General features: G+C 34.0%; 3 protein-coding genes across 11 annotated transcripts; 2 read left to right on the plus strand and 1 right to left on the minus strand.

Annotated features, from left to right (window-relative positions):
• Positions 1-309: 309 nt before the first annotated feature.
• On the minus strand, positions 310-5529 carry LOC111412981 (KHG/KDPG aldolase-like). 2 transcript variants are annotated; one of them, XM_023043842.1, is made up of 10 exons: positions 5093-5527; positions 3861-3915; positions 3319-3354; positions 3181-3225; positions 2533-2616; positions 2272-2337; positions 2018-2056; positions 1820-1919; positions 1164-1314; positions 310-692 (listed from the first exon to the last, which is right to left on the minus strand). In XM_023043842.1, exons 1-10 carry the CDS (start codon positions 5344-5346, stop codon positions 668-670), a joined length of 855 nt encoding a protein of 284 aa, XP_022899610.1. In that variant the 5' UTR covers positions 5347-5527; the 3' UTR covers positions 310-667. The 2 variants fall into 2 exon arrangements, with proteins under 2 accessions (XP_022899610.1, XP_022899611.1); XM_023043843.1 differs by lacking the exon at positions 2533-2616 and having other exon boundaries at positions 5093-5529.
• A 2244-nt stretch (positions 5530-7773) lies between these two features.
• On the plus strand, positions 7774-15429 carry LOC111412982 (ELMO domain-containing protein A-like). Of its 5 annotated transcripts, none has more exons than XM_023043847.1 (10): positions 7774-8011; positions 8147-8306; positions 8398-8500; positions 9728-9783; positions 11313-11381; positions 12227-12342; positions 12424-12478; positions 14222-14342; positions 14911-15053; positions 15159-15429. In XM_023043847.1, exons 2-10 carry the CDS (start codon positions 8166-8168, stop codon positions 15261-15263), a joined length of 909 nt encoding a protein of 302 aa, XP_022899615.1. In that variant the 5' UTR covers positions 7774-8011; positions 8147-8165; the 3' UTR covers positions 15264-15429. The 5 variants fall into 5 exon arrangements, with proteins under 5 accessions (XP_022899615.1, XP_022899614.1, XP_022899613.1 ...); XM_023043846.1 differs by having other exon boundaries at positions 8154-8306; positions 9671-9783; XM_023043845.1 differs by having other exon boundaries at positions 7774-7991; positions 9671-9783.
• Positions 15430-17018: 1589 nt separating this feature from the next.
• LOC111412984 (probable ADP-ribosylation factor GTPase-activating protein AGD14) lies at positions 17019-24454 on the plus strand. Of its 4 annotated transcripts, none has more exons than XM_023043849.1 (13): positions 17019-17340; positions 17718-17779; positions 18640-18727; positions 18811-18872; positions 18949-19045; positions 19189-19623; positions 20589-21275; positions 21415-21537; positions 21614-21727; positions 21833-21919; positions 23417-23567; positions 23655-23697; positions 24090-24454. In XM_023043849.1, exons 1-13 carry the CDS (start codon positions 17245-17247, stop codon positions 24142-24144), a joined length of 2100 nt encoding a protein of 699 aa, XP_022899617.1. In that variant the 5' UTR covers positions 17019-17244; the 3' UTR covers positions 24145-24454. The 4 variants fall into 4 exon arrangements, with proteins under 4 accessions (XP_022899617.1, XP_022899619.1, XP_022899618.1 ...); XM_023043851.1 differs by having other exon boundaries at positions 23417-23540; XM_023043850.1 differs by having other exon boundaries at positions 23423-23567.
• Positions 24455-25937: the final 1483 nt, after the last annotated feature.

Consider the following 25937-nt stretch of genomic DNA (forward strand, 5'->3'; position numbering starts at 1 on the left):
CATGTTAGCTGATGTCTTCGAAGCGTCGGCCAAAACGGGCCCACATCTGATCCAATTGGATGCTCAAAGTAATTTCAGTTTCAATTGGGCCGTCGGAAAGCCTAGGCCCAGACCCGGTGATCACTTCTTTTTGTACAAAACTTAGTCAGTCTCGTTTATATGCTCTGATTGACGATACAAATTTATTTGTTTTCAGCTTCTTGACCATTGAAAAGCGACAATATGTTAATATTTGAACTTGTTTGGCAATGTACCGTGTGTATTTTAAATTGGACTCGCATTGAAAAGGAGTACTTGTTCACAAATTAGTAGTTGTGAAACATCGCTCCTAGTTATAAAGTTGGAAGCAAGAAAAAAAAATGTAAAAATTAATGTTTGACATCATCGTACTAGTCGAGCACTTGGACCAACAAAAATGTCAATGAGAAACAAACGTCAACAAAAATGTGAACATAATGTTTCATATTCTGGGAAAATTCATATTTTCGACCTGCAGGTTGAGCAAGAAGAAATTGCTGTCTTTCTGGTTTAGAACTTGCTGCCTCAATGTCTTCTCATCCCTCTTGTACTGAAGTGGCAGCAATCGCGTAAAATCTGCTGGAATTAGCATACATGATACATCTGAGAGTGCGTCTCAGAACAATCAACTTACAGCACGATAGCACATCTAAGCACTAGAACCTCGCTTCTTCCTGCATTTCAATGAATTAAGTATGTCTCACTAAACTCAAATTTACATTTATAAGGTTGTTTAGAAACTATTCAAACAAAAACATACGGTCTGGTTCTTTTTATTCACATTATTTATAGCAGATTCATCCTCAAATGCGTCTGTAGATTCCGCTTCAGCTCTTCTACCCTTTTGCCGTCCCTCTGGCAATTAATCCTTCTTTTCTTTTCGAACTATGACTAATTCCCTCGACCCTTTTAAGAGATTGATTTTGTCCACAGAACGAAAAATGTAAAAGGATACTTCAATATATAATTTCTCATTGTGCAGAATGAAACACCAAAATTTCCCAAGTTTTTGGTAAGATATGGTAATTTAACTAAACAAATAGTCTATGTTTCACTCTTAAAATGTTATTAATAGTTATAAAAATGTTCGACTTGACCAGCAAAGAGCACAAATGATAAATGCAACGTAAAGAACAAGTCCTGACCTTTGTATGGCTTCATTGCCCCGTAAAGCTGCAAGGTGAGCAAGCTGGTATATTGTGTCGAAATTTAGTTGATCCAGTGCCTTCTTATTGAATATGGCATCTGATAAAACAACTGATGATGCTCCCTGAGAAATATATTCCCCAATTGAATCTGCATTGACATAAGAGAAGTTTCATCTAAGTCACATTTTTGTTGTAGACTGATTTTCTTATCAGAGTAAAGCTGTTTTGTAAAGGGGAAATTGCCAGAAAGCTTCACAGGTGCTGATATGGCAGATTTTGATTGACTGTTTTAAATTTTTTTTTTTGTGTGCAAATTCCAATGAAATTCTGCCTCTTGGCATTCTGTGACATGTAGCATCTTCCTTCTAATCAATATTGTAGTATAAATCATTTTATCGAGAAGAACGAGGCTGTAGATTATCAATAACATCGTGAAAACAGATTTATTTTTATTATTATTTTTTTTTCTGTCATGACAAAATATATTCTAGTTTGTACTAAATCACCAGATGATGAATACTTCTTTCAATTCTTTTTCAGATTCCTTTCCTATATTGACTTGTTAAAAATATACAAAAAAGATTCACTGGTCTGTAAAATAGAGAAAATAATTATGTTTGAAACTAAGTAACAAATTATTTTGGATAACCAACCTATAGTTATGCCTTGTGACGCCACCATGGGGATATGGGGAAAAGGCTTTCTGAGAGCTGCTATGTACTGAACGCCACCTAATGCAGAGACTGGATATACCTTTGCAACAGGAAAGAGAAATCAGAAGTACTTCATTGCATACAAAGAATTTTATGATTCACAAGAAAAGAAACAATCAATTTCATAAAGAGCATCACCTTGACAAGTTTAGCACCAGCATTGAATGCAAACAATATCTGCATGATCATAGAGATAACAGAATAAGTTTCTTCTTTCTTTCAGTTCGCGCAGGGAAGAAGGGATTCAGACTCTTCAAAACAATCAAACTAATATATTTTATCTGTTTAACCGCCTTTACTTGATAACGATAAAGATCATCTATATTAACTGATTAGAAAAATTAAGTTAATAAGCCTGAGATATCATCTAAAGAAAACTAATAGGAACGTACCTCAGTTGGGGTCATTACTCCAGGTATATACAGGGCTTGACCTCTTGTAACATCATCTAAAATATCCTGAGACAATCAAATAAGATAAACAAACTATGAAGCTACATTTATTCACATCATATAAACTTCATAGATACCACTCAAAATATTATATTCGTGAGAAATTGACTAATATAAGAAAAATGCATTGAAAATGAGATTGGTATGACCAGAAACTCATAGCTTCGACTCGTGATATATCTGAACTCCTTGCCATAATACCTTAACCGTTGCAGGACTCATCAGGAACTTAGCTCCAGACTTCATTGCATCTTTGGCATCTCTGCCATCTAAAACAGTGCCCACCTAAAATACCAATTATATGATCATTATTTCTTCTTAATTTTCCAGAGTAGTTTTCTTTTCAACCCCCCCTCCCCCACAAAACCACCCAAACAAAAAGAAAAAATGAAAAAGAAAAGAAAAGAAGCCAAGCATGAAGATATGCTGGAGTGTTTGTTTCAGAAAATTTAGCACAAGGACCGGTTAACTAAAACCAACGTTCGGTATTTTCAAGACAAACTTAGTATTGGATGATCATAATGCCCCAAACTGGAATTTTTCAACGAATGGAGGATTAACCTATTGAAACTATCTTCTAATGCTTTTACAATCATCAGGGATTATCTCAAACTCATTCTCATATCGTAATTAGCAATGTAAACTCATGACCAGTTTTCCTTCCATAGAAACAAACATAAGAGCAAGGATATAAAGACACTGCAACCTCTCTATCACAGAATCTATCCTAATCCTAGGTATCACTTCCATAACCTTCAATCTTCCTCAAAAAGGAATATAGCTAGAGAACAAGAAAATCCAATCCAAGGGTGACAAACATTAAGCAACAACTGACGAGGAAATACTTACTCCTATTGATTTTGAAGGATATTCTTGGACCAAACACTTTAAGACCTGAGTAGGAAGAAAAGAAAAGCATATTGACTTCAAAATTTTCCAGCATTGAGGAGGAAAGAAGGCAATTAGATAGAAAATTTTCACTCTTACCTCGAGAACACCTGGATTGGACATCACAACTTCTAGCTGCAAATTGAGAAAGCATTAACATCTGACAGAAGGCTCTATAGTACTATTCTAAGGGAAGATCCAAAAAAGAAAAGGGTCCAAATATTTCCACTTTATGTACTCCCCTCCCATTAGTCGAAAAAAAGTCCAAACAAGGTTTTGATATGTACCATCTCCTAACTTTTTTTTCCGTATCAAGACAGGGACACCTTGGAATCCCAAAAATAATGGATACCATAATTGCTTAACTTCAGTAACAATTTTCGCCTTTCACATTCTAGAGGAAAAATGTGCCTCTCTCAGCGTTAATTTATCAACAATTTCTAAACCACTGAACATCCTAATTAGGGACTCAGTTTGGTTCACGAGTGTTGGAGGAGCAGTGCACACACTAATTAAAAAAGAAAATAAAGTAATAAATCATGCAATTGCTTGTTTTGTATAAGCCATTCAGTTAGCACTACTAGGTTCTTTAGAGTGGGAAGTCAATAAACAATGTAATACCGAGATACATTCAAACTTACAACTGAGATACCACCATGCAGTGCTGCACGTGCAGCTTCAATTGCTATCTCTGCACTGAACAGATCGATTAGGGAAAGCAAGTAAACAATGATAACCAAGTAACACGAAAAAATCCGGTTGCTATAACCCAACTCAATATCGGTTAGGGAAAGGAAGCAAAATGTTAACGTGAAACCAGTTCTCTCCTAGGACAGCAAGGTATAAACAGCGAGGCATTTGTTATCACCCTGTTGGAAAATCTCTCATTTTGATATCCTTTAAGGACCTTATCTCTTGCAATTTGGGTAAAAGAGATGGACGTAAAAATTATACTTGAGACATAAATGCAGGGGACAATTCTGTTGGAAGAATTTTGTGAATAGTGACGCCGAAATAAGTATAATGATGGTGACAAAGCCGAGGCAAGAGTTGGATTCTTTGTCCTTAAGTCGAATTTGCCCCGCAACGGTGCCTACGGATTTCGACAATCGACTCCCAAGATACAACGGCTACACTTGTGTTTGTAGCACTCCAAAACACAAGTACAACGAACCAAACGTAGGATTATGTACTCCAAAGATGAAATGAAAGAAAATCAAAATAAATGAAATGATTTTGATTTTGGATAGAAGAGAGGATGAGAGACGTTTTTGCATATCAAACTGTGAGGAATAGGACACCCAAAGGGTCCTATTTATAGACCATGAAAGGGTGTGGACGAAATGGTTGAGGCCAAACCATGAAAGGTCGACCCCCGTTTGTGCGCCCCGAAGCGGCGAAGTGGCAAACAATTTTGCCTAAACGGATTGAGTCGAGCTTTTGAGTATTTGGCCGAAGTCGATACGAACTTTAATCGATTTTCAATTCTCGATTTATTTAACCAATATCCAACAAATTCGCCCAATTTGAGATAGTAAATTCCCTTATTCTTCAAACTAAAAATAAGTAAGTAAAAAAATCCTCAAAACATTTTTACCAAGTGCATCTTTGGTACACGCTGCTAGTTAAAATCAGGCAGCAAAATAAACAAGATTTCAGCTCCTCATTTTTTCTTACTTAATACTGTCATTTTGTATAATCTAATACTCCATACCAAACAGGTCTTACGGGTTTATCCTTGTTTTGCATAGATTATAGATATATAACCATGATTTTTTATCCCTATACTGCATATTAAGACTAACCAAAAGCTTTAATTCAACATACAGATAAATAGATATATAGACACTGTCTTTCTGCATGAAGATTTTACCTTTGTGCACGAAGGCAAGCAATTATACCAGAATTTTGGATATCTGTCAACACTTTATCAGCAACTGAATTTGGAGAGTAAGAAGGGGAATTTTGATTCGAACAGTTTAAAGAATTCTGTTTAAAATAAAAACAAGAACGCAAACTCGAACATGAATGTGATGAGCAGTTGGAAATAAATGGATTTCTTGATGAAAAGAAGGAAGAATTGGGAGAAGCCATTGCCCACAAGCTATTACTGCTTGAAACCGCCATTTACAAAGCTCTATCCTGACAAAATCCTTAACTGCTACTTATAAATAGTAGGGAAAATTAGGACCTCATTTTTCAAGTAGTGTGTTTGGAGTCTTCAACTTTCAAATAACCGAGTTCTCAACATATTTAAATGAATCATGCTTTGTTGCTAGGGTGGGTGCCATAGCACACTCACATGGTGGGGAGGGGAGCATTTTTTTGGGATTTTTAATTCACACGCACTGTGAAGGTAGTTCAACCAAGTGATTGATTAAACTCTTTCTGGCAAAAGAGTTTAATTCTAGTTAAATTTGCAAAACTAAGTTCCAAAAGTGACTGAAAATGATTATGCGGACGTTAAAATCGTACACGACTTAAAGCTGAAAAAAAAAAAAAGTAAAATCACTTAACATCCATTTTTGAATTACTTGAATGTCGCCTAAAATTACTGTTACTATTCAGGTTCCAAAATTACGCTACTTGAAAGGTTGAGGAGTCCGACCTTAATTTTGTATATACATTCAGAAGAATTTGGTTGGAGAAAAAAGAAAAACTAACATTTTGTGTGGGCCCCATTTTTGAAAGAAAATATATTTTTAAATAATGATTTTTTTGAAGAATGCTTGATTAAAAAAATAAGGAATATTTTTCGATTTTCATATAAAATTATTTTATTAGAGGATATGTAGTTGAAAATAAATTTTGAAAACAAAGGACTCTTAAATAGTTCAGAATGACAAATCTTTTTATCTTCTTTCTTAAACTAGAAAGTAGAAATAAACAACAAATTCTCTATATTCTCTATTTTCTTACAAAAAACTTTAAATTATTGTTATGTACAATTTATTTCTACGTACATCATTACATTATGTTTAAATATGTATATTCAACGTGCAAAGCACGTAGGGATGGCAATCAGGCTTGTCAGCTCGAGTCATTCGTCACTTGGCTCGAAAAAAGTTATAGCCGGCTCGGCTCGAGGCTCGAAGCCTCATTTTTTGAGAGTTAGCTCGAGTCGGGTTGGCCCGTATTAAAAAAAAAAAGTGGAAAAATCCGCGGCCTGTTTGGTAGCTAAACTGCCTTAACCGGCAGCTTGGCAACAGATTTGCTGATTAGCTGCCCCAAACAGCCAGCAAGAGGTATATGGAGAAATTTTTTTTCAGAAACCGAGCTCGGCCCGGCTCGATTTGGTAAAGCCCAAGCCGAAAGCTCGGGTCAAGCCTTACTTTTCCTACCGAGCTTTTGCTCGGCCCGGCTAGGACAAAAAAAAGCCTGCCTTAGAAAAGCTCAAGTCGAGTCCGAGCCAAAGTTTTTGGCTCGCAAACCGACTCGACTTGACTTGTTGACATCCTTAAAAGAACGCAAAAACTTAAATCACGTACGAATGTACTATCGACCGTCAATTGTCCCATTTTTTAAAATAGATATAGCTTCAATTTTTAAGTAACAATCCATGTTGAAAGTAAAATCAAACTTCAAAAAATCAACATTACTCGATGATTTAACATAGATTTTAGATTGTTTTTCTTTACGGTATTGATTATGCAACTATAATAAAATATTTGGGATCAATTTGTTTCCTTTTAAAAGTTATAGACCCATTTGTTACAAGAGCAATAGCTTGGGATCGAGATCCAGATTCTATAATTGGACTCAAGGACTGGCTCAGTCTTAACCACCCACTTAGGGGTGGGCGCGGGTCGGTTCGGTTCGGTTCTAAAGAGAATCGAACCAAACTAAATTTTTCGGATATCTAGTCAATGGAACCGTCGGGTCCAAATATAATTATGGAACCGTTCGGTTCTGTACTATAATTAAATTTTTTAACATTTATAACAACATTATATAAATATAGTTAATGATACATTCAATGGTTTTGGAATGTCAGAGACTAATAGACTACCTTGTTCAAATGATCGCTACGATCAAAGTTTCGATCGGCGAAGGTCATAGTTTCAATCGGAGGTCACAGCGTCGGTCGACGATTGTATAGGTTTAGAAATGTTAGCGAGGCTGCGAGAGTCGAGACAACGTTATGCACTTTAGTATAGGTGTTTATGGTTATTTAGTGGATTAGATCTTGTTGGGCTAAAAAATGAAACAATAAAATAGGTAATCGGGTCAAAAATTAAAAAATTAGAAATGAAACAAATTATTGGGCCAAAAATTTGAATTTAGAAATTGTTAATTTGTGTAGAAAAAATTAAAATTAAAATTAAAATAATTTGATTTATTCAATATAAAAAAAATTAGAAAGATTCGGTTCTTCGATTTTTGGTCTAGAATCGAGAGCCAAACCATACCCGTCGATTTTTAATTTAGATACCCGTTCGGATATTTAATTTGACAAGAACCGTCCAATTCGATTTGATCGGATCGGATTGGTTCGGTCCGGTTCGGGAGCCTAGCCCTACACCCACTCACCCAGTCACCGAGAATTCACAAGTAAATTATTCCAGTTCGACTATCTTTCAATCTACCAGATACCTTCCTTAAAGTGACAGAAGGATTCTTTTCGAATGTTCATCAAATCATTATTTAGCAAGTACTTCACAGCTTCCTTAACAATTAAGAATGAAAATTGACGTCAGAACAAATAAAATATCCAAAAAGTTGCAAAAGATTAAGGCTTACTCAGGATTTATTTAAGGGTTTCCAATTTTACGGTGAGCTGTATCTGTTTCAGGTGATTCATGAATTTCTATTCAGATTTTCAGAATATAATTTTTAGACTATACGTTTAATGATTCTGTTTGCAGATTTACAATTGATCGTGTGATCACAAATTTTATTTTATTATTGTCGTAATTGTGAGAAACAGTTTTAAGGGAATCGAATTCATGACATCCCAGACGTTGAGAAGAAGGCTCCACCACGGAGATGTTGACGGTAGAAGAAATGAGCATTCGGAGACTTCGGGATTTGATTCTCTAGACGAGCCATTACTAGGAAATGGAGTATATGATGGTCCGCATTCAGAGGTAAGAGATGTGTGACAATTAGCTGTTAAATTGTTGATTTCTTATTTTGGATATTACGATAATAAAAAAATTAGCATATTGGTCTGTGTAGGGCTATTTGCTTCCTGAAATTTTGGATGATGGGCGGCGTAAAGAACACTTGCATTGGACAATTCTTTTTTCGCATATAATCTCTCAATGGGCGCAGTGGTTAGGTGTGCCATAAGTGGAATTTAATTTTGTTGATAGGAAATTTTGAATTTTTACATGCCCGTGTTCTAATGTTTTTATGTTGAATTTGGTTTCTGTGTTAACACTACAACTTTCTAAGTTGAGTATATAGTGTCTCCATTTAGGATTCTTGGAGTAAATTAGATGTATTGTTTTCGTTTATAGAGTTGCTTCCTATATATTGAGCTAAATTATCGTTGTATTTCCGAACGACGAAGAGAGACTTCTAATTCTGTAATGTGTTGCAGAGTTATACACTCTTTGTAGACGAGTCTCATACTTTCATGCACACAACTACTCATATATTATGAATCTGAAAATCACAGTATTTCTGCATAATAAGAAATAAGCATGTATGCATGGAAGCTAGGGCACCTTTCTGTAACCAAAATATCTTTTGAACGGGGGAAAGATGAATAAGTTACAATTTGCCAATTTCAATTTGGCAGCAGATATGACTAATTCACTTGGCATTGCGCTCAGATTTGATGAGATCAAGGATGCCTTTTCATTGCAAACTATCTTTCAGATGTTTTAAGCAAATTGAAATTTGAACCTGTTATCTACAAGGGAAGGAATTAGGATGCATAAATTACACTGTCAAAGATGGCTAACAAGCTTTGGACTTGAGCTCAAGTTCTAATCCGTGACGGCCTCAGCTCATAGAATAATAGTGCGATTTCAGCGATCATGGGCATCATATCCAACCCAAAATAGATCCGCCAACAGCTATATTCCTTGGGGGATCAGCCATTAACTTGAACTAGGACTATCAGGTAGTAAATCAAGGAAATTCCTATTGCAGTTCATTGTGAAGCTTATGGGCCTTGTATTATACAGTATATTATATTCCAGTGCCTTGAAAACATGAGGAGCATATAAAATTTCTCATGGAACATTACAGTATCCTTAATTGTTCGAATAATTACCATTTCTATCATAGTTATTGTATTTTTTATAATGAAATATCTAGTGAGGATCAATAGTTTCATCAATATTAAATAAAAATCAATAATTTCATCCTTTTGTTTTCAACTACTATTGTCTTTGGCCTGGGTTATTTACTGGACTGCTTTTGCATTGTTATTATCTTTTGAAATAATGAATTTTTAATGCAATGAGAAGAATCAATAGTTTCAACTTTATGTTTTCAGCGAATATTGTCCTCGGATCTGGATCATTTATTGGACGGCTTTTGCCATTTGTATCAGGCACTCAGAATGGACCAAACGGGAAGATCTCTCCCCCTTTACTTAGTCCCTTACAGGTATGTTCTAGTGATGTCATTGATGATTTTAGGTGTAATATACATCATTTTTCTTCCCATTTTTTTCTTGATAATAAGAGTCAATGATATATTACACATATCATGGTTGTATGTGAAATATATGTATCTTAATGTGTAATCATAGGTAAAGTGTCTTATGCATATACTCGCGGGACTCTAGCTAAGGCTCCGTTTTTTACAAAATTTATAAATCATTTATAAATGGTCAAACTATATACATTTTAATAGACTCACAAGCACTGTCCACTTATCCACCACTTATTGCTATCTATTTATAAACTAAACAGTTCCCAAACAGCGGCTAATATAGGAGTATGCCATGGTTTTCTATTGCTTATACCTTGTAGCTTGATCGTTTGTTATGCTGAATATTTTATTTCTGTGTTGTGCTTGTGTTTGGATGTAGCATGTTATCTCATTGAGATGGGGGGAAAAGTAGTAGCACTGACTTTCTTGCAATTTCTCTAGTTGTGTAGCTTTTTAATTTTGTTCATAAGTTACCACTTACCAGAGATGGTCCAAGCCTTTGTTGCACGTGATTGTATCTGTAGCATATATAGAATTCTACATTTTGACTATAGATTCTGTTTTTATGAAAAAATGAGAAATGTCTGATTGAATTTTCCAATCATGTGATGATGCATGTAATTTTCATATAAATTGTAAACAATATTTTTACAATGAGTTTAACTTGTATATTATTGTTTTCAACATTTATACAATTATTTTCAGTCAGATTTTCATCTATTACTGTATTTCTGTGCTATTTTTTTATGCTTGCATGACATGAGGAATGAATAGGCTATGCAGCAAGTTGAAAAATGCACACTTAACATGTCTGTTTGTCTCAAAATAAGTAATACGGGTTGGGTGATTTACAAATATATTTTTAATAGTGAAGTACTCTTTGGGTTCAAATGTGGATTTTCTCAGAGGATGTGCGCTATATGTGATATTTACATAGTGCAATTTAAGTGTTTGTTTGCGAGGTGTTTAAATAATAATCATTTTTGGTCACGCATACTTTTTATCCAAACATTTTTTATGACCCACAACTATTATCCACTTTTTATCTACACATTCTGGAGACCCACTATTTAAATTATAATTTAAATGCCTCCAAACAAGTTTTAAATCGTGAACTTGCAAGTTGCAACAATGAAAGATGTATTAAAAAGTAGATAGATCCTAGAGGAGCCAAAAGGTTTTGTAGATTTTTTTTTTTTTTGGTTTACCCATGGCCATCTACCTAGAATAATCTAGTCAATAATGTTTTTGGGATATTACTCGAACCTTCTATACAATATTTTTTTTCTTTGTTATCTATTATCCAGATCAAGCTTGTTTTTGTTTTTTGATCAATACGGTGTAGCACTGAAATGGTGTTTTGCTCCATTCAACCTTCAAAAGACTTGGTTTCCTGTCATTCTAGTTATTTGTGTTCTTACATAAATATGTTATATGTTTATTTCTTTTTGTTGTTGATTCTTGAGTTGGTTTGGTAATAGGACGCAAGACTCAAATATCTAAAGCAAAGGCTGGCAGTTCCTTTTGATGGTTCTTTTTTGGAGCATCAGGTATGTACACTTTTCTTCTTTACTTAGGAATTCAGATTTTATTTATGTAGGGCAGACATTAACCGACATTTACAAAATTAGAGAAAAGAAAGTGGACATTTCAAGTCATTTCTCATTATAAAATGATTGAGAGCGTTTTTAATATTAGGTTGAAGTATTCACGTTCGTTATGGAATTTCAAGCTAATAAAAGGTGCCTCTTATATGTGTATATTTGTTGCCTACCTCATGCATCTTATTGTTTATGATTCTCCTACGGATTTGGACAAACACAAAATGTTTGATATACTGTTTGTGTTTGTGAAAAACTGTTTATACCATATGGATCATGTCATTCTAGATAGATGATGTGATCACGCTTTTGATTGCTATACCATTTTGATTTAGAGAAAATCAGCTAGCTTAATGAATGGTCCCCTCTGTTATGATTCTTTTTAAGCCTATTTGAGCAAGACATTCTGATAGGATACTAAGTACTTTGTTTAAAATTTTATATAGGCATGGGACATTTCATCCTTAGATTTGTTATATAATTGGGCTCTTGTTTGGTAGAAATTAAAATCTAGATTTTAATCTAAATCAAAGTCAACAATTAATTTTAACCACACGTTCTATGGGATCCACAACATTTCAACTACACATTTCATTAACTTTTATCAAAATCTACTAAAAATCTAATTTTAATTCTCACAAAACAGGGGCTGGAAATACATTAATTTATGTAAGCAATTATAATATTGTGTTGTTCATTTGCTAGTTAGTTACTCTCGTGATGTTATTCACTTTTGGAGTAGAGAAGAATCACATTGCCAATTGAAAATCTAAGCAGTCCTGAATTTTTGACAGGATGCTCTAAAACAATTGTGGAGGTTAGCTTACCCTGATAGAGAACTCCCAGCACTGAAATCAGATCTCTGGAAAGAGATGGGATGGCAGGGATCTGATCCTTCCACAGATTTCAGGTGCGTTGGAATAGAAAGTCATTTTTATTAGAACTCTGTGTAAAGTGGTATTTATTTGGAAAATTATGGACGAAATTTTAGGGGTGGAGGATTCATATCATTGGAGAACCTTATATTCTTTGCCAAGACTTTTACGGTTTGTATTTTCTTCATTCACTTGACTTCCTTGTATCTTTCATAATTAGCACTGGTAAAACATTTTCTTTATTCTAGGTGACAATAACTGCAAAGAAAATTTGAGAAATTTTGTTATAGTAATAAACGAGGAAAGCAGAATGTCTCAGAAACTAAATTCCTTTTTCTTTTTTATAATCTTCCCCTCACCCAACCCAACGACCCATCCTGTAGTATCTTTTAGAGGAACTGAACTGGAAGAGTTTATTGCCTTGAAACAGTCAATATCTCAGTAACTTTATATTAGGACAGGAGATAAGATTACACAGGCAGTGTTGCTGGGGGAGAAGAAAGATATTGGAAGGAGATGTCCTCAAGCCCTTGTTTGGTAGCAATTTTTTACCCCAAAAAATTAATTCTTTGACCATTATTTCACTATTTCAATCATCATTTTTTACTTCTTCACTTACAGGTGAGACCCACTTTTCTCTTTAACAGTCAAAAAATCAATTCTCACAATCACTACCGAACGATCCCCAAATGTAATTTGTTAAACTAGTCAAAATGTTAGGCCTGGGTCAGACGCTAGGTATTTCACTTGCAGCTTGGATTATTTCACTGTATGTGTTTTATAGGTGTCCCATGTGCAGAAATACTTTATGACTTGAGAGCTCAGCCAATATGAGGAATCTCTTCACAACTGAGAAGGGGAGAGATAATCAGTATATTATGTGTCCTTCAAGATTGATTTAGATCCTGGAATCTAAGAAATCAATAAATGAGCTTTGTGAGGTCTTGATAAAACTTGATTATAAAAGCAGTTATCTAGAAAGAACTTAATGAAACATTACCTTTGGGTGGTAATCACAATTGGAGTGTTAGCAGTACTACATACAAATAGGAGCTTCTCTTTGCAGGCCGAGTAATTCATGAATATATGGATTCATTAGAATTATTAGCTGTGTCAGCAGGCAAATAACATAAATTTATGCCAAGTTGGAGGCACCTAGAAAAATATGATTTAAGTTGCCTGGGGCATCTAGTCAATAAGAATCACAAGGATCATATGAATAATTGAAGCACCATTGCGTCCTGCTTTGTCCCATTCTAACTAGAATGAAAATCCAAGTAGTGGCCAACTCTAGCACCAAGTTGAAAGCTTGTTGGAATTTGTACTGTGGACGGTCTTGCTTCATATTGCGGCTTGCTTTGTCCTAATCTAACTAGAAAGAAAAATTCAAGTAATGACGAACTCTAGCACCAAGCTGAAAGCTTGTTGGAATTGGTACTGTGGCCAGTCTTACTTCATATTGTATCAAGAAAAACAAAAAATGGTGGCTTACTCTTTGTGGAGGAACTATAACTATTCTGGATAGTTCAATTGGGATCAGAACTTTGCATTCTTTGACAGTCATTTTGCTTGATGCTTATCATATAACTTTATATCCTTTCCTTCTGTTGCTAAGCCTTTTTTGATCGTGAAACTGGGACACAACATAAGGATCGCCCTGCCTAGTGTATATACAAAAGGAGGGGCAATCCTTCCTGTAAAAGGGAGGGATCGAGGAGCCTGGGAAATTTTCTTTAATTAATTTTGGTGTTATGCTTGTGTTTTCCAAATGTTTAATGCTATATATTATCCTTAGAGAGGGATGGAAGAATCTGCTTTTGAGATAATTGAGATTTTGTAAGTGCGTTCTGTTCTTTTCTCCATTTGGTCATTTGAAAATGTGAAAGTAGTTTTATCTACTTCTCTTTTTGACAGGAAGCGTTTCAAAATTTGTTGCACAAGAGAGACGGAAACAGGTCAGAATGGGAGTATCCTTTTGCTGTAGCTGGCATCAATATTTCTTTTATGCTGGTGCAAATGTTAGATCTTCAATCAGGTATGAAATTTTAGAGTTAATGGCTGTTATTCATGTGAATTGTGTGGCAAGGGTTCTATGGCTGATTTTACCTGAGAAGTATTTATCCAGCGTTTTGTAAATTTTATCCTTGTTTTGAGAAGTGTATGGTATATTTCAACCATAATAGTAAATTGAACAAAATGAAGATAATGGTTTGTATAGAAAATAAACACATTTGCTGATTTTTGTGTCTCGGTTGAAAATAGAAAACACAAACAGCTTTCGTAACATTTTTGGAAATGGAGGAAGTAAGCATGTTTTTTCTTCTTCTTTTTTTTCCGTTTTTGAATAATTGGTCCCTCCCGATATAAAATATGAACGCTACTGCAAAGTTCAAAATATACTGAAAAAACCTTTTATTGAGTCATATATGTTTTAAAATGTTCGCATATTGGCCCATTTATTAGTAACACAATGTGCACTTCCTGTGCTAAATATGACTGTAGGCTAAGGAGCACTTGGTACTCTGCCTTCTCAGCCCATAAAATTTATTGGCAACGATAATATTTAGTTTCTGTTATTTATTAAATATGCATTATTCTCACAGCAAAGCCAAATACTATAGCTGGAGTTCGATTTCTGGAAATATTAAGTGAAGATGAAATGGCCTTCGATAACCTTTTCTGCGTCACCTTTGAAATGTTGGACGCACAGTGGCTTGCGAAGCAGGCCTCGTATATGCAATTCAACGTAAAAGAAACACTATCCCTTCTTTTTCCGTTTCCCTCTATATTGTATCGGATAAATTAATTAGATCACTGATTTGGCGTGTCATTTGTCTATTTTTCTTTGCAGGAAGTTCTCAAGTCCACAAGAGCGCAGCTAGAGCGCGAGCTTGCACTTGATGATATCTACAGTATAAAAGACTTGCCGGCTTACAATCTACTATTGAAAAGATAACGCATTTGAGATCACTATAATTTTATGACAATCTTTAGGTAACACATCTTTATATATGTTCTGCACAATTCTTCTCTCTTAAAAGTTATATCCACAGTTGAGAATATGGCATATTATGGCATGAAGTTGAGTAATTTAAAGTGATGGTATAATGCTTCTTTTTAAAGTTTTATTATTTCTCAGAATGAAGACACAATCTGTCTTTCCAGGCCAAGGGTTTTTTGTGGGCACAACACCACAAGACTTTTTGGATGAAATTTGACGTAGAGTACTTATTTTATTAATATTTTAGGATCATTGGTAAAATATGTTTTTGGGTTTAAAAGTGAGGTAAATTTCCTTTTAAATTACTTATTTTGATGAATATGATTGTGAAATTAGCTTTTTTGTTTTAGTCTATCTTTGATTCATGCGTTTATAAAATTCAAAGTTATTTTCTATCTACATGTTTCAGAGAATTTAGTCCCTTTTAAAACTCTTTAATTTAATTTAATTTTTTTTTTCTACTTTCAATCACACAATCTTCAATAAAATAATATTACATTCAAATTGAAAACTTTTCAACCACACAATCTACAAAAAATTAATATTCCCCCCATTATAAATTCAAATAATGGGGGCCAAACAGGGACTTATTAGCACTACACACTTATCGGATGCTTATCAATTATTTATTTCTATAATTTAGAATTAAATCCGTTTATTAACACTTCTCAAACTGCTGTAGAATTACTTCTTGACTAAGTAATTTAAACATTTATTTTATTTTTATTTTTTTGGGAAAAAGAAATCAACTTTATATTGCAGTCAAACATGGGTTGTTTATGTTTTTTTAATTGATGTTCTTGAAAATAAAAACATGAAAAATCAAACGTTTGGCTATCAATTTATAGATTTAATTTCAATTATTCAGTTATATATTATAATATTTATTCATTTATTGTTCATATATTTCATGGAAATTAAATACTATTCCTATTTATAAACAATTAAAGTTTTGTTAAGATGAGTTTAAAATATGTCACATCTTTGCGAAATAAATGTTAAAAGATTAAAATTTGCTATCTATATGCAATTTCTCATGCTCAATTGACGAAGTGAAGGTAACATATTTCAATGTCTAAAATTGCATTCGAGCTTTATTAGTAACTCCATTGTTATATAAATTGGTGATCATTTAGCCTTTAGACGAATGTTAAAAGATTAAAATTTGCTATCTATATGCAATTTCTCATGCTCAATTGACGAAGTGAAGGTAACATATTTCAATGTCTAAAATTGCATTCGAGCTTTATTAGTAACTCCATTATTATATAAATTGGTGATCATTTAGCCTTTAGACGAATAACATTATTATAAATTAGTCGCTTACTTGCTATCAATAGTAATCATGATGAGGAAATTAAGTAAAATAACTAGTTCTCAAATAGATTACTCACTCTAAAACCAGCAATAAATGGTTGACAAGTAACATGAGATTCAAATTCAAACATAGAAAAAAGCTGAAAATTAATTATAATTTTTTAATAATTAAAAGGGGATCTCACTACAATAATTTCAAACTCAAAGGACTATATCTATAATTACAATCAATTCTAGGATAATGATACTAGATTTTCGGTACTACCGTGACAATTCCTAGCATTCCAATTCAAAAGTACAACCTTGTAAGCACAATGTACAATCTAAATCAAAATCCAACGAACCGAATCCTTTCTGGCATTATCAATTTCCAACGGCAATAATTGCCCAATTTTAAATAAAATGTCAAAAAATTTTGAACCCCAAAATTAGAGTGAGAGAGTAGAGAGAGAAAGGGTTGATTCTAGTTCGGTCTTTCTATTTCCGTGAAAGATACGAACTAAAACCTAGAATTTTGAATTAATTATTTCTCTCTCCCTCAAAATTTGAGCTCAAATAGCCTTTTTTTTGGGTATTTTTTGGAGTTTGATTTTTGAGGTTCGGGTTTGGAACCTGGAAAATGAGCAGCCGAAAAGAAGAGGAGCGAAACGAGAAGATTATAAGGGGACTCATGAAGCTCCCTCCTAATCGAAGATGCATCAACTGTAACAGCTTGGTAATAATATTATTTTGTTCCATTTTTGGAAATTTTCTATTTAATTTTTTTTAAAATTCGACCTTTTTTGAAAACCTCTAATCGATTGAGATATGGGAACAGTATTTTTAATTGTTAGATTGCAAAAATTCAGTAATTTTGGGCTTTTCAGAAAACATTTGCTCTGCTTTGTTTTTAGAACAATACTTGATTATTAAGCTTATGTAGAAATGATTTTGTAATTCGTGCTGTAGGGCCTCAAACAATGGTAAAGAACCTAAAATAATAAATATACGTCTCCTATGTTCTTTTTTGTTAAAACTTTAGGATTTATATAGCACCAAATATATTTTTGTTGGGATTAATGTTTTGAGTTGAATACTATTTTGTGGCTGCAGGGACCTCAATATGTTTGCACAAACTTTTGGACTTTTGTTTGCATAACTTGCAGTGGAATACAGTAAGTGCATATTACTCACCACCATTAAAGAATCTGCTATTCCTATTTGTGCATGATTACCTGTATGAGAATTAAATAAAACAGAATTATGGGTTTCTTGAAGACAGAAATGAATTGCAAATTATGAAAATTACAATAGAAGTGTTATTTTTCTGTTTTGAGGATGTGTCGGGTACAGACTTTGGGTTCTGGGTGATATATTTGTATAATCCATGAGCAGAAACCAATTTTCTTCTCCCTGCATTGTAACTCTCTTACTTATGGTGATTGATTCAACTAGGGATGTGTTTGATTACATTTATTTTCCATGGAAAATATCAATTTTCCACCCAAATTTTTACTTGGAGTGTTTGATTGCTATTTTTTTCCATGAAAAACATTTTCCAACTTTTGAAAATATGCCTAATTTTCCTTATTTTTAAGGAAAACATTTTCCTTGGGTAGAGGTGGTTTTTATTTTCCACAAAAGATGGAAAACATTTTCTTTTCTAGGTGATATTTTCCATGTCAATCAAACACACTCTAAATGATATATACTCTGAAGAAGAAGAAGACGACGTTGAACTCTGCATTGTGAATCTATGATTGTGAATGTATGCATATTGTTATTGCACGCCATGCATCTATGTTATTATTTTTATTATTATTATTTTTTTTAAGTTTTAAGAAGATTATTTTGTAATTTGTATCTTGCTATTGAGGTTGACTTCAGTGTTTTGTGTATTCTATGCACATGACTATATTTGCTTTTAGTGAGCCATATCTCCTTGGATTACTTCCTTGTGGTGTTCATTAGATCAAGTTTTTTAATTGTGATCATTTTCTTTTGCTTAATATATTGACGGAGAATTTTTGTGCAGTCGTGAGTTTACTCATCGCGTGAAGTCAGTTTCTATGGCTAAGTTTACTTCCCAAGAAGTGGAGGCTCTTCAAAAGGGTGGTAATCAGGTATGCATATACTGTGTTACCCATTTTTCTCTAATATAGACAGCTTTTTGCTTCTATTTGCTTACGAGGAATTGCTCATTCAGCGTGCCAGAGAGATATTCTTAACAGCATGGGATCCACAAAGGCATAGACTTCCTGATAATAGGTGCAAGATCTATTTAATGATCAAAAGTACCAGTCAATTGATTAACTGGAAGCTTAACTATGTCTTTCTCTTTCAGCAATGTCAACAAAGTTCGTGATTTCATTAAGGATGTTTTTGTGGATAAAAGATATGCCCTGGATAAGTCATCTGACAGACCTCCAAGATATACACAGGTTATGTTTCTGGACCAATGTCATCCTAAAGAGGGTTCCAGAGAAGACATTTGTTAGGTTTACTTCTGTTGATTTATCCATCACAATTATTTCCAGGCAACCTTTAACAAAGACTAAATTATGATCATACTCTGATTTGTCAGAACGCAAAAGGCCTGGAAGATGAGACAAGGCGAGCAAGTTCATACCATTCTTATTCACAAAGTCCACCGTATGATTTTCAGTATGAAGAACGTCGATATGGGAAACATGCTTCCGGACTCACTAGAAAGCCTGGGTCAGATCGAGGCCTGTACGGAGGAAAGCTGTCTAGTTTCTTGAGTCCTGGCCGTGCTAGTGATCGTGTATATGAGGACATGTTTGCAAATGAAGGGTCTAATCCCAGAGCTTCGGACTACTCTGTTTCAAATGGTGGCTACTCATTGGGGTCTGATGTGCTTTTGCCTTCCTCTCAGAAAGACATTGGAAGACCCTTTAGTGCAGAGTCAAAAGATAGTTCAAGTGAATTTGCGCTGCATCGTACAGTTTCCAACCACTCAGATGCATACACCAATGGTGGAAGAATGTTGCATCCACAGGTCAGGTTTCTCTCATCCCTATATGCATTCTGGTAAAACAAGTTGTTCCATGGACTGTTTTCTGCTTGTATTGGTATTCTGATACTTGTCCATAATAAAATCTTTGATTATGGAGTTCTTTGATCTCTTATTCCTGCATGCATGTAAAACTTGAAGAATTTGTGCATTTCTTACTGACTATTAAATAAACTAGAATATTAATGCCAATGGGAATAAATAGCATGACAACGTTTCTCCTTCAAGAGCAAAGAAACAAAGAGAAGGCAAAGGAAAAAGGTGAAAATGAAAATTCTCTAATCTTGTCACTAAAATTTGAAGTTTCCTCTGTACAAGTGTCCTTACCATCTTATTAAATTGCCTGACTCGATCTTCCGGGTGATGTTAAACTGTGTTTTTTTAATTAAATTCCAGTGTACAAGTTATGGTTAAAATTTTGGAAGACAATTTAGAAGTTGAAAAATGATCTTAAATTTGTATATTCTTTTTGTTTACCCTCATTTAGTTTATGGACAAATCGACGTTATTAAAACTCTTATGTGAGTTTCTGGTTGGTGTACACCTTTACTAGTGATGGAAAAACGAATTTTTGATTTTTCTACATGAATTGCACCTCCATTGGTACATTATCAATATATTTTACACTTGTTATTCGTAGTTAAATATAAGTAGGTTTCTAATTGTGGGTGTTTATGAAATTTAAACATTTTAGTCATTAATAATTGAGAAATTTTGAGAAACGTGATAATTTTTTGCTTAATGATGCTGCAACAGCAGAACAATGTCATTTCATTAATCCGTGTAATATAGATATGGTTTTGTTTAGCTGAGTTCTCATATCTAGTTCGTATGTTGACTGGGTATCTATTTATTGGCTATTAATTATCATGAATTTTTTGGCTAGTTATTTTTACTTGTCACTTACTGTTTTAGCTAATTTACTGACTCTATAATAACGTTAAATCCAGAGAACTGCATCTTTAGGAAGCTTTGGATCATTTGATAGCAGTTCCATGCCTTTCACATCAGTAAATTCTTTTAACTTGCTGGAAATTGCCTCAGAATCCGAACAATCTGCTGAGACTTCCCATAACAAGTTGTCGTCTACGCCTTCTCAACCACAGTGTTCAATATCTGGGAACTTTGATGGCTTGGATCTTTTCAGTGCACCCTTTGCACCTCAAAATGTTACTTCTGCATCTCTAGCAGCTTGTATGACAAAATTTCCAGAGTCATCTCCAGCTCAATCAGTTGATTTGTTCCAGCAATCTTCTATTCCTTCAGTTCCAACTCTCATTTCACATCAACCATCTCAAACCCTCCCATCTTCTTCTTTAGACTTATTCGCTGAGATGCCTCAGCAGCAATTCTCTGCATGTTACAATGGAAAATTCTCCAAGGCAATGTCAAAAAATGAAGGATGGGCAACATTTGACATTCCTCAGAACACATCATCAATGGGAATTGAAAATTCTACCTCTGCAACAAAACCATCTTCTGACAGGAGTTTTCTAGGAAACATAGATTCAGAATCGCTTGTGCATAAGCCATCCTCTCAGGATTCTTCTGATCATCGGCCGTCTCCAGACATGTCTACTTTATGGCATGAAGGTGCACAAAATATTGAAGTAACCCCAAAAGTAGCGAGCATTCAAGTAAGCGCTATTCTTTCTGCATATGTTTAAAAAAAGATAAATAAGTTTGGCCTTGGTGAGACTACTTTGAACTTGATTCTGTTTATTGTCAATGATTTCTAAGTATATGGAAATTATATAATATTATAATATTATGCAGTCATGGAATGCATTTGAAGATTCCAAAAGAGAACAGATAATCGAGAACACTGTCGATAGTGAACCAGTCGCAACCCTCCATACTTCAGATGCTAATCAGTATCTTGGATTTAGTAACTACGAGGTTGCAATATCTCCCTGTTAATGCGGATGAATATGTTGCTCTTTTTGTACTCAATTGCAGTATTTTATTGTTGCAGGCTCTAGGTAATGATTTAATTCAAAGAAGTGCAAAAAATGGTGGACCCTCTTTATCTAGTATATCATCACATGCCAGTGTGTTGTTGCATGATTTCCACATGCTTCCTTCAGTGGTTTGTTCTATCACTTTGGTTGAGCCTTCTTGCGCTAATGACTACCTTTTGTTTAAATTTATGTTCACTCCTTTCATTTATGATGAGTTTCCACTCTGTTAATAGGATGGATTACATTCAAATCTGACAAATCACAAGTCTTTCAATCCATTTGATCTTCCCGATGATTATGACGTGGAATCTAGTAATATGGTATGGTTTGTTTGCTGTCTTTATTCGTTGGTCATTTGCTTAATGACTTGCCTTCTAGATCTACGGATAAATGGAATGGAGTGCATGTTTTTTATTTGTAAAGAAAGGAGTGGGGTTGACTAATGTTTCTTATGCGGGCCACGAAACTAAACACTGACTTTGCTGCATTATGGATGTTTTCTTTGTTTATGCTTGATCTATACATGACTAAGTTTGATTTAGATTATTTCTTACATTTTCAATACAGAGCTCCTAACTAGATCATATTGTAAATCCTTTTGGGGAGCATATACCTCTGTGAGATGGATAAATCCTATGATTTTTTAATGTGTGGTGCACTGCTGTGGTGCCAATTAAATTAATGGAAAGTTCATTTACTAACAATTTAGAAAATCTACTGATTAGAGCCTGTAGTATTGTTTACCTTTTAAAGCTGCGACTTCCTAATGAACTTTTAAATGTGCACAATTGATATTCTTCTTATTATTGGTCTAACCGAAAAAACCTATTGGTCGAATTTGTAAACCCCATAACCCAGTCTCTAAATCCCCTCTTACCATGGATGGGAAAACTTGGTTATTGGATAAAGTTGACTTAAAATTATGTCCGGAGTGCAAATTTTGCCTTCATCGTTTCTAGTGAATATTATCTTTTGACAATTATGGTAATAGAAATGATGCAGCGTGCTCATGCTCCCAAAATAGGTTTTTACTCTAAGTAGTGGTAACACACCACAACCCTTTTCATTTTCACATTAGAAAGAAGAATTAAGCTCTATGTACATTCTCCTTGACATTGTTGTTGACATTCTCCCCTATGCGTCAAAATCTGGCCAGTGATGTAATAGGGTGTTATAGAAATCAATGGTTATGATGGATGCCATGTGGAAGTGTGTCAAACTTAATGTAAAGGAGAATGTACATGTAGCATGATTGTAGAAAGAAGCATATGTTGATGTTATAGATCATGTAGCATGATTGTAGAAAGAAGCATATGTTGATGTTATTGAACATGTCCAACACTAGTCTGGTGATTGGGGGCATGCTGTGTTCCAGACATCCAGGACACGGAATTGTGACCTCCAAGAGATGTACATGCTTCCTTGATTTGGTTGAATACGATCTCAGTAATTGCACATACCATGTGGTTAGTTAAAAGTTGGATCTAGATGCTTTATTCTGTTGTTACATTAGTTGCCTAGCATTGTTTGACCTATATATTTTCAAGAGGTATGTAGTGTACGGAGATGCATCTACGTTATTCTCTTCATTCTTTAAGTTGCATTTAACTGGAACTCTCTTAGGTGTATGATGCCATGGTTAATCAGAACTGAGTGCGATACTGAGGCATTTTTTTTAAGCGATTGTCTTGTATGAATTAATCAGATCACGGCATGGATATTTTTATTACTTATTTATTTATTATTATTTTTTTTTAGTTAAAGATCATTATTTATATTCAAGGGAATAATTTCTAATTTTGACGATGCGTGTTTAGTCTCAGTTCTGGGACATGAGTTCTTTGCAATCGGCACTTCCAAATAGCAGTATACCAACTTCTGATGTTGATGGTGTGACTCAGTCTTGGTTTCCCCAAAATCCATTTACATCCTATGTTCCTGGTGAAGTTTCATTTGACCCTCCCATTGGTATTTCATTTCCAAATGGCCATCATCTTCAAAAAAATAATTCTACATTTCATTATGTGTTCTTTCTGACTATGGTTTACCTTGCAGGCTCTTTGGGACTTATAGGACAAGCACCAAGCAACCAGATACCGTATGTTCTTTTTGTTCACGTGTCTGTCTTTTTTCCCTATTTGAGTGATTGTATGTTTTTTATTACATTATGTTAAAATCTGTTTGTGGCTTGTTTCTTTCGTGGTTGGCCTTGGTGTTGAAGCTTTATAAAGCTTCATGGTTGGCAATTGAGTGATTTTCGATATTATGGTCGAGTGCATTGATCCAACTTCTTCAGATGACACTGGATATAAAAAGAAAGTGTGTAATTTTGGCGATGAGATTGCTTTCAAATGATAAAATTGTGAAGTTTCTATGCATAATTTTTTTTTTTTTTTACGAGCTGGGTTCTGGATTTGAGTGATTACTTTTGTATACTAATAGAGGATAAAACTATTACCATGCACAATCATTTGTTTGGTATTCTTGCAGGAATGTCCCTGCACAAGGCCCTGTTGTATCAATTGGAGGAAATCCTTTTGCATAAGATTCAACTTGTTATTTTTCTAGCTGATCTTGCTTCTCTTCGTGGACTCCAAACTGATGAGAGTTCTTTCTCCGGCGTCGGCATTCTTTGTGTGGCTTTGAAAATTATGTGCCATTGGTGTGGAAACTTGTTTAGATTTACCAGTCGAACTCCTGAGGTTTGTATTATTATTATTATCTTACCATTCTGACTGTAAATGTTGCCGCAGCAGCAGCAACTTGTATTGGATTTGTCCAATTCAATTTATGGCCGTGAGATATTCTTATAATGGTAGTAGTGCCTGTATCCATCCCTGGTTTCCTCTTTTGAATCTTGTCTTCCTGTCGGTTTGTGATGGCTTCAGCACTTCCTACTGCCTGTGCGAGTGCGAGTGCGAGTGCACGTGCACATTCTTGAATCACTTGGACTTGTTGATGTAGATTTTTTTAGAATAAATTTTGTGAAAAAATTTCCCTTTTTTTTTTTAAAGAAATTGTAGTATAAAGTAGGGAACGTGCAAACTTTCAAATTATTTCATTAGAAGAATGGGGTTAAAAATGGATTTAAACAAAAATGAGTTTTAAAGAACTGAAAAAACATAAGCTTGATTTGGTGGTGGTAATTGTTTTTTGAGCCTTAGATTTTGTATTATAGATGCTTTTTGGATTTTGTTACTTGTACACAAAAATGGTACATAGGCGGTTATTGAAAATGATGAGGGGGGGGGGGGGGATGAAGAAAAAAGTTCAGTGTGTTTTAAATAGGTAAATGATAATAGTATACAATTTTATATAAATCTTAATGTATATGTAACAAGATTTATACTTTTTTGAGCTAGCCATCGAAATTTTATATAAATCTTAATGTATATGTAACAAGATTTATACTTTTTTGAGCTAGCCATCGAAATTGTCCCACTATCTCCAATCAAATGCAACTATGAAAATTTGAATTCTCTATGAAGAAGCACAAAGCTATCATCCATTGCACTTCAACCACACGTTTTCACTCGGTTAGGTAAAAATATAAGTATCTAAAGATGATTATTTACTTGACAAGAATTTGTGCGTGGTGAATACACTATTTTAATTCATTTGGCTACATCCTTTTGGATGGAGATTGACACTCGAGTGTAAACGTAAGAGTGAGCTTGACTGCAATGACTCGATTTGATCGACGTCATGTTTCAATTCTAGATGTCTTTTACTTGTCTTTTAGTTTTGAAATAGAAGAAAATACAAAGATTAGTGCCTTCTGGTAATTAGGATAGAATGTTATTATCTTTCAATGTTATCGTACAAAATGTCCATATCTTTCATTTTTTGATATTTTCATCTTTACATTCACTTTTCATTGCGTAAATCATATATTTTCATCCAATTTGTCATGTAAAATGACAAATATACTCTCTTATTTAAACAAAACCAAAAAAGCAAAAGAATAACTCAATAAAAATTGCAATCATGCTCTCAAATTTTTTTAAAAAGTACGAATAAGTTCATATAAATTATTAAAAGGATAATTAGCACAAAATGTCAATAACTTTCAATATTATTGTGCAAAACGTCCATATATTTCATTTTTTTCGACATCTTCATCCTTATTTTTTACATTTTATTTTGAAAACCATCATTTTCATCCATTTCTCAATTAAAAGTTGAAAAATGACAAATATACCACCCTTTTTAAATAAAACAAAAATAAAGAAAAGAAAAAAAAATTATAACTATTCTCCCAAAAATTTCAAAAAAGTACAAATGAATTTCAAATTAAAATTAAAAAACAACAATCATGTTCTTTTTTAATTATTTATT

The sequence above is a fragment of the Olea europaea genome, chromosome 17 (assembly GCF_002742605.1).
Source record: "Olea europaea var. sylvestris chromosome 17, O_europaea_v1, whole genome shotgun sequence".
NCBI classification, from domain to species: domain Eukaryota; kingdom Viridiplantae; phylum Streptophyta; class Magnoliopsida; order Lamiales; family Oleaceae; genus Olea; species Olea europaea.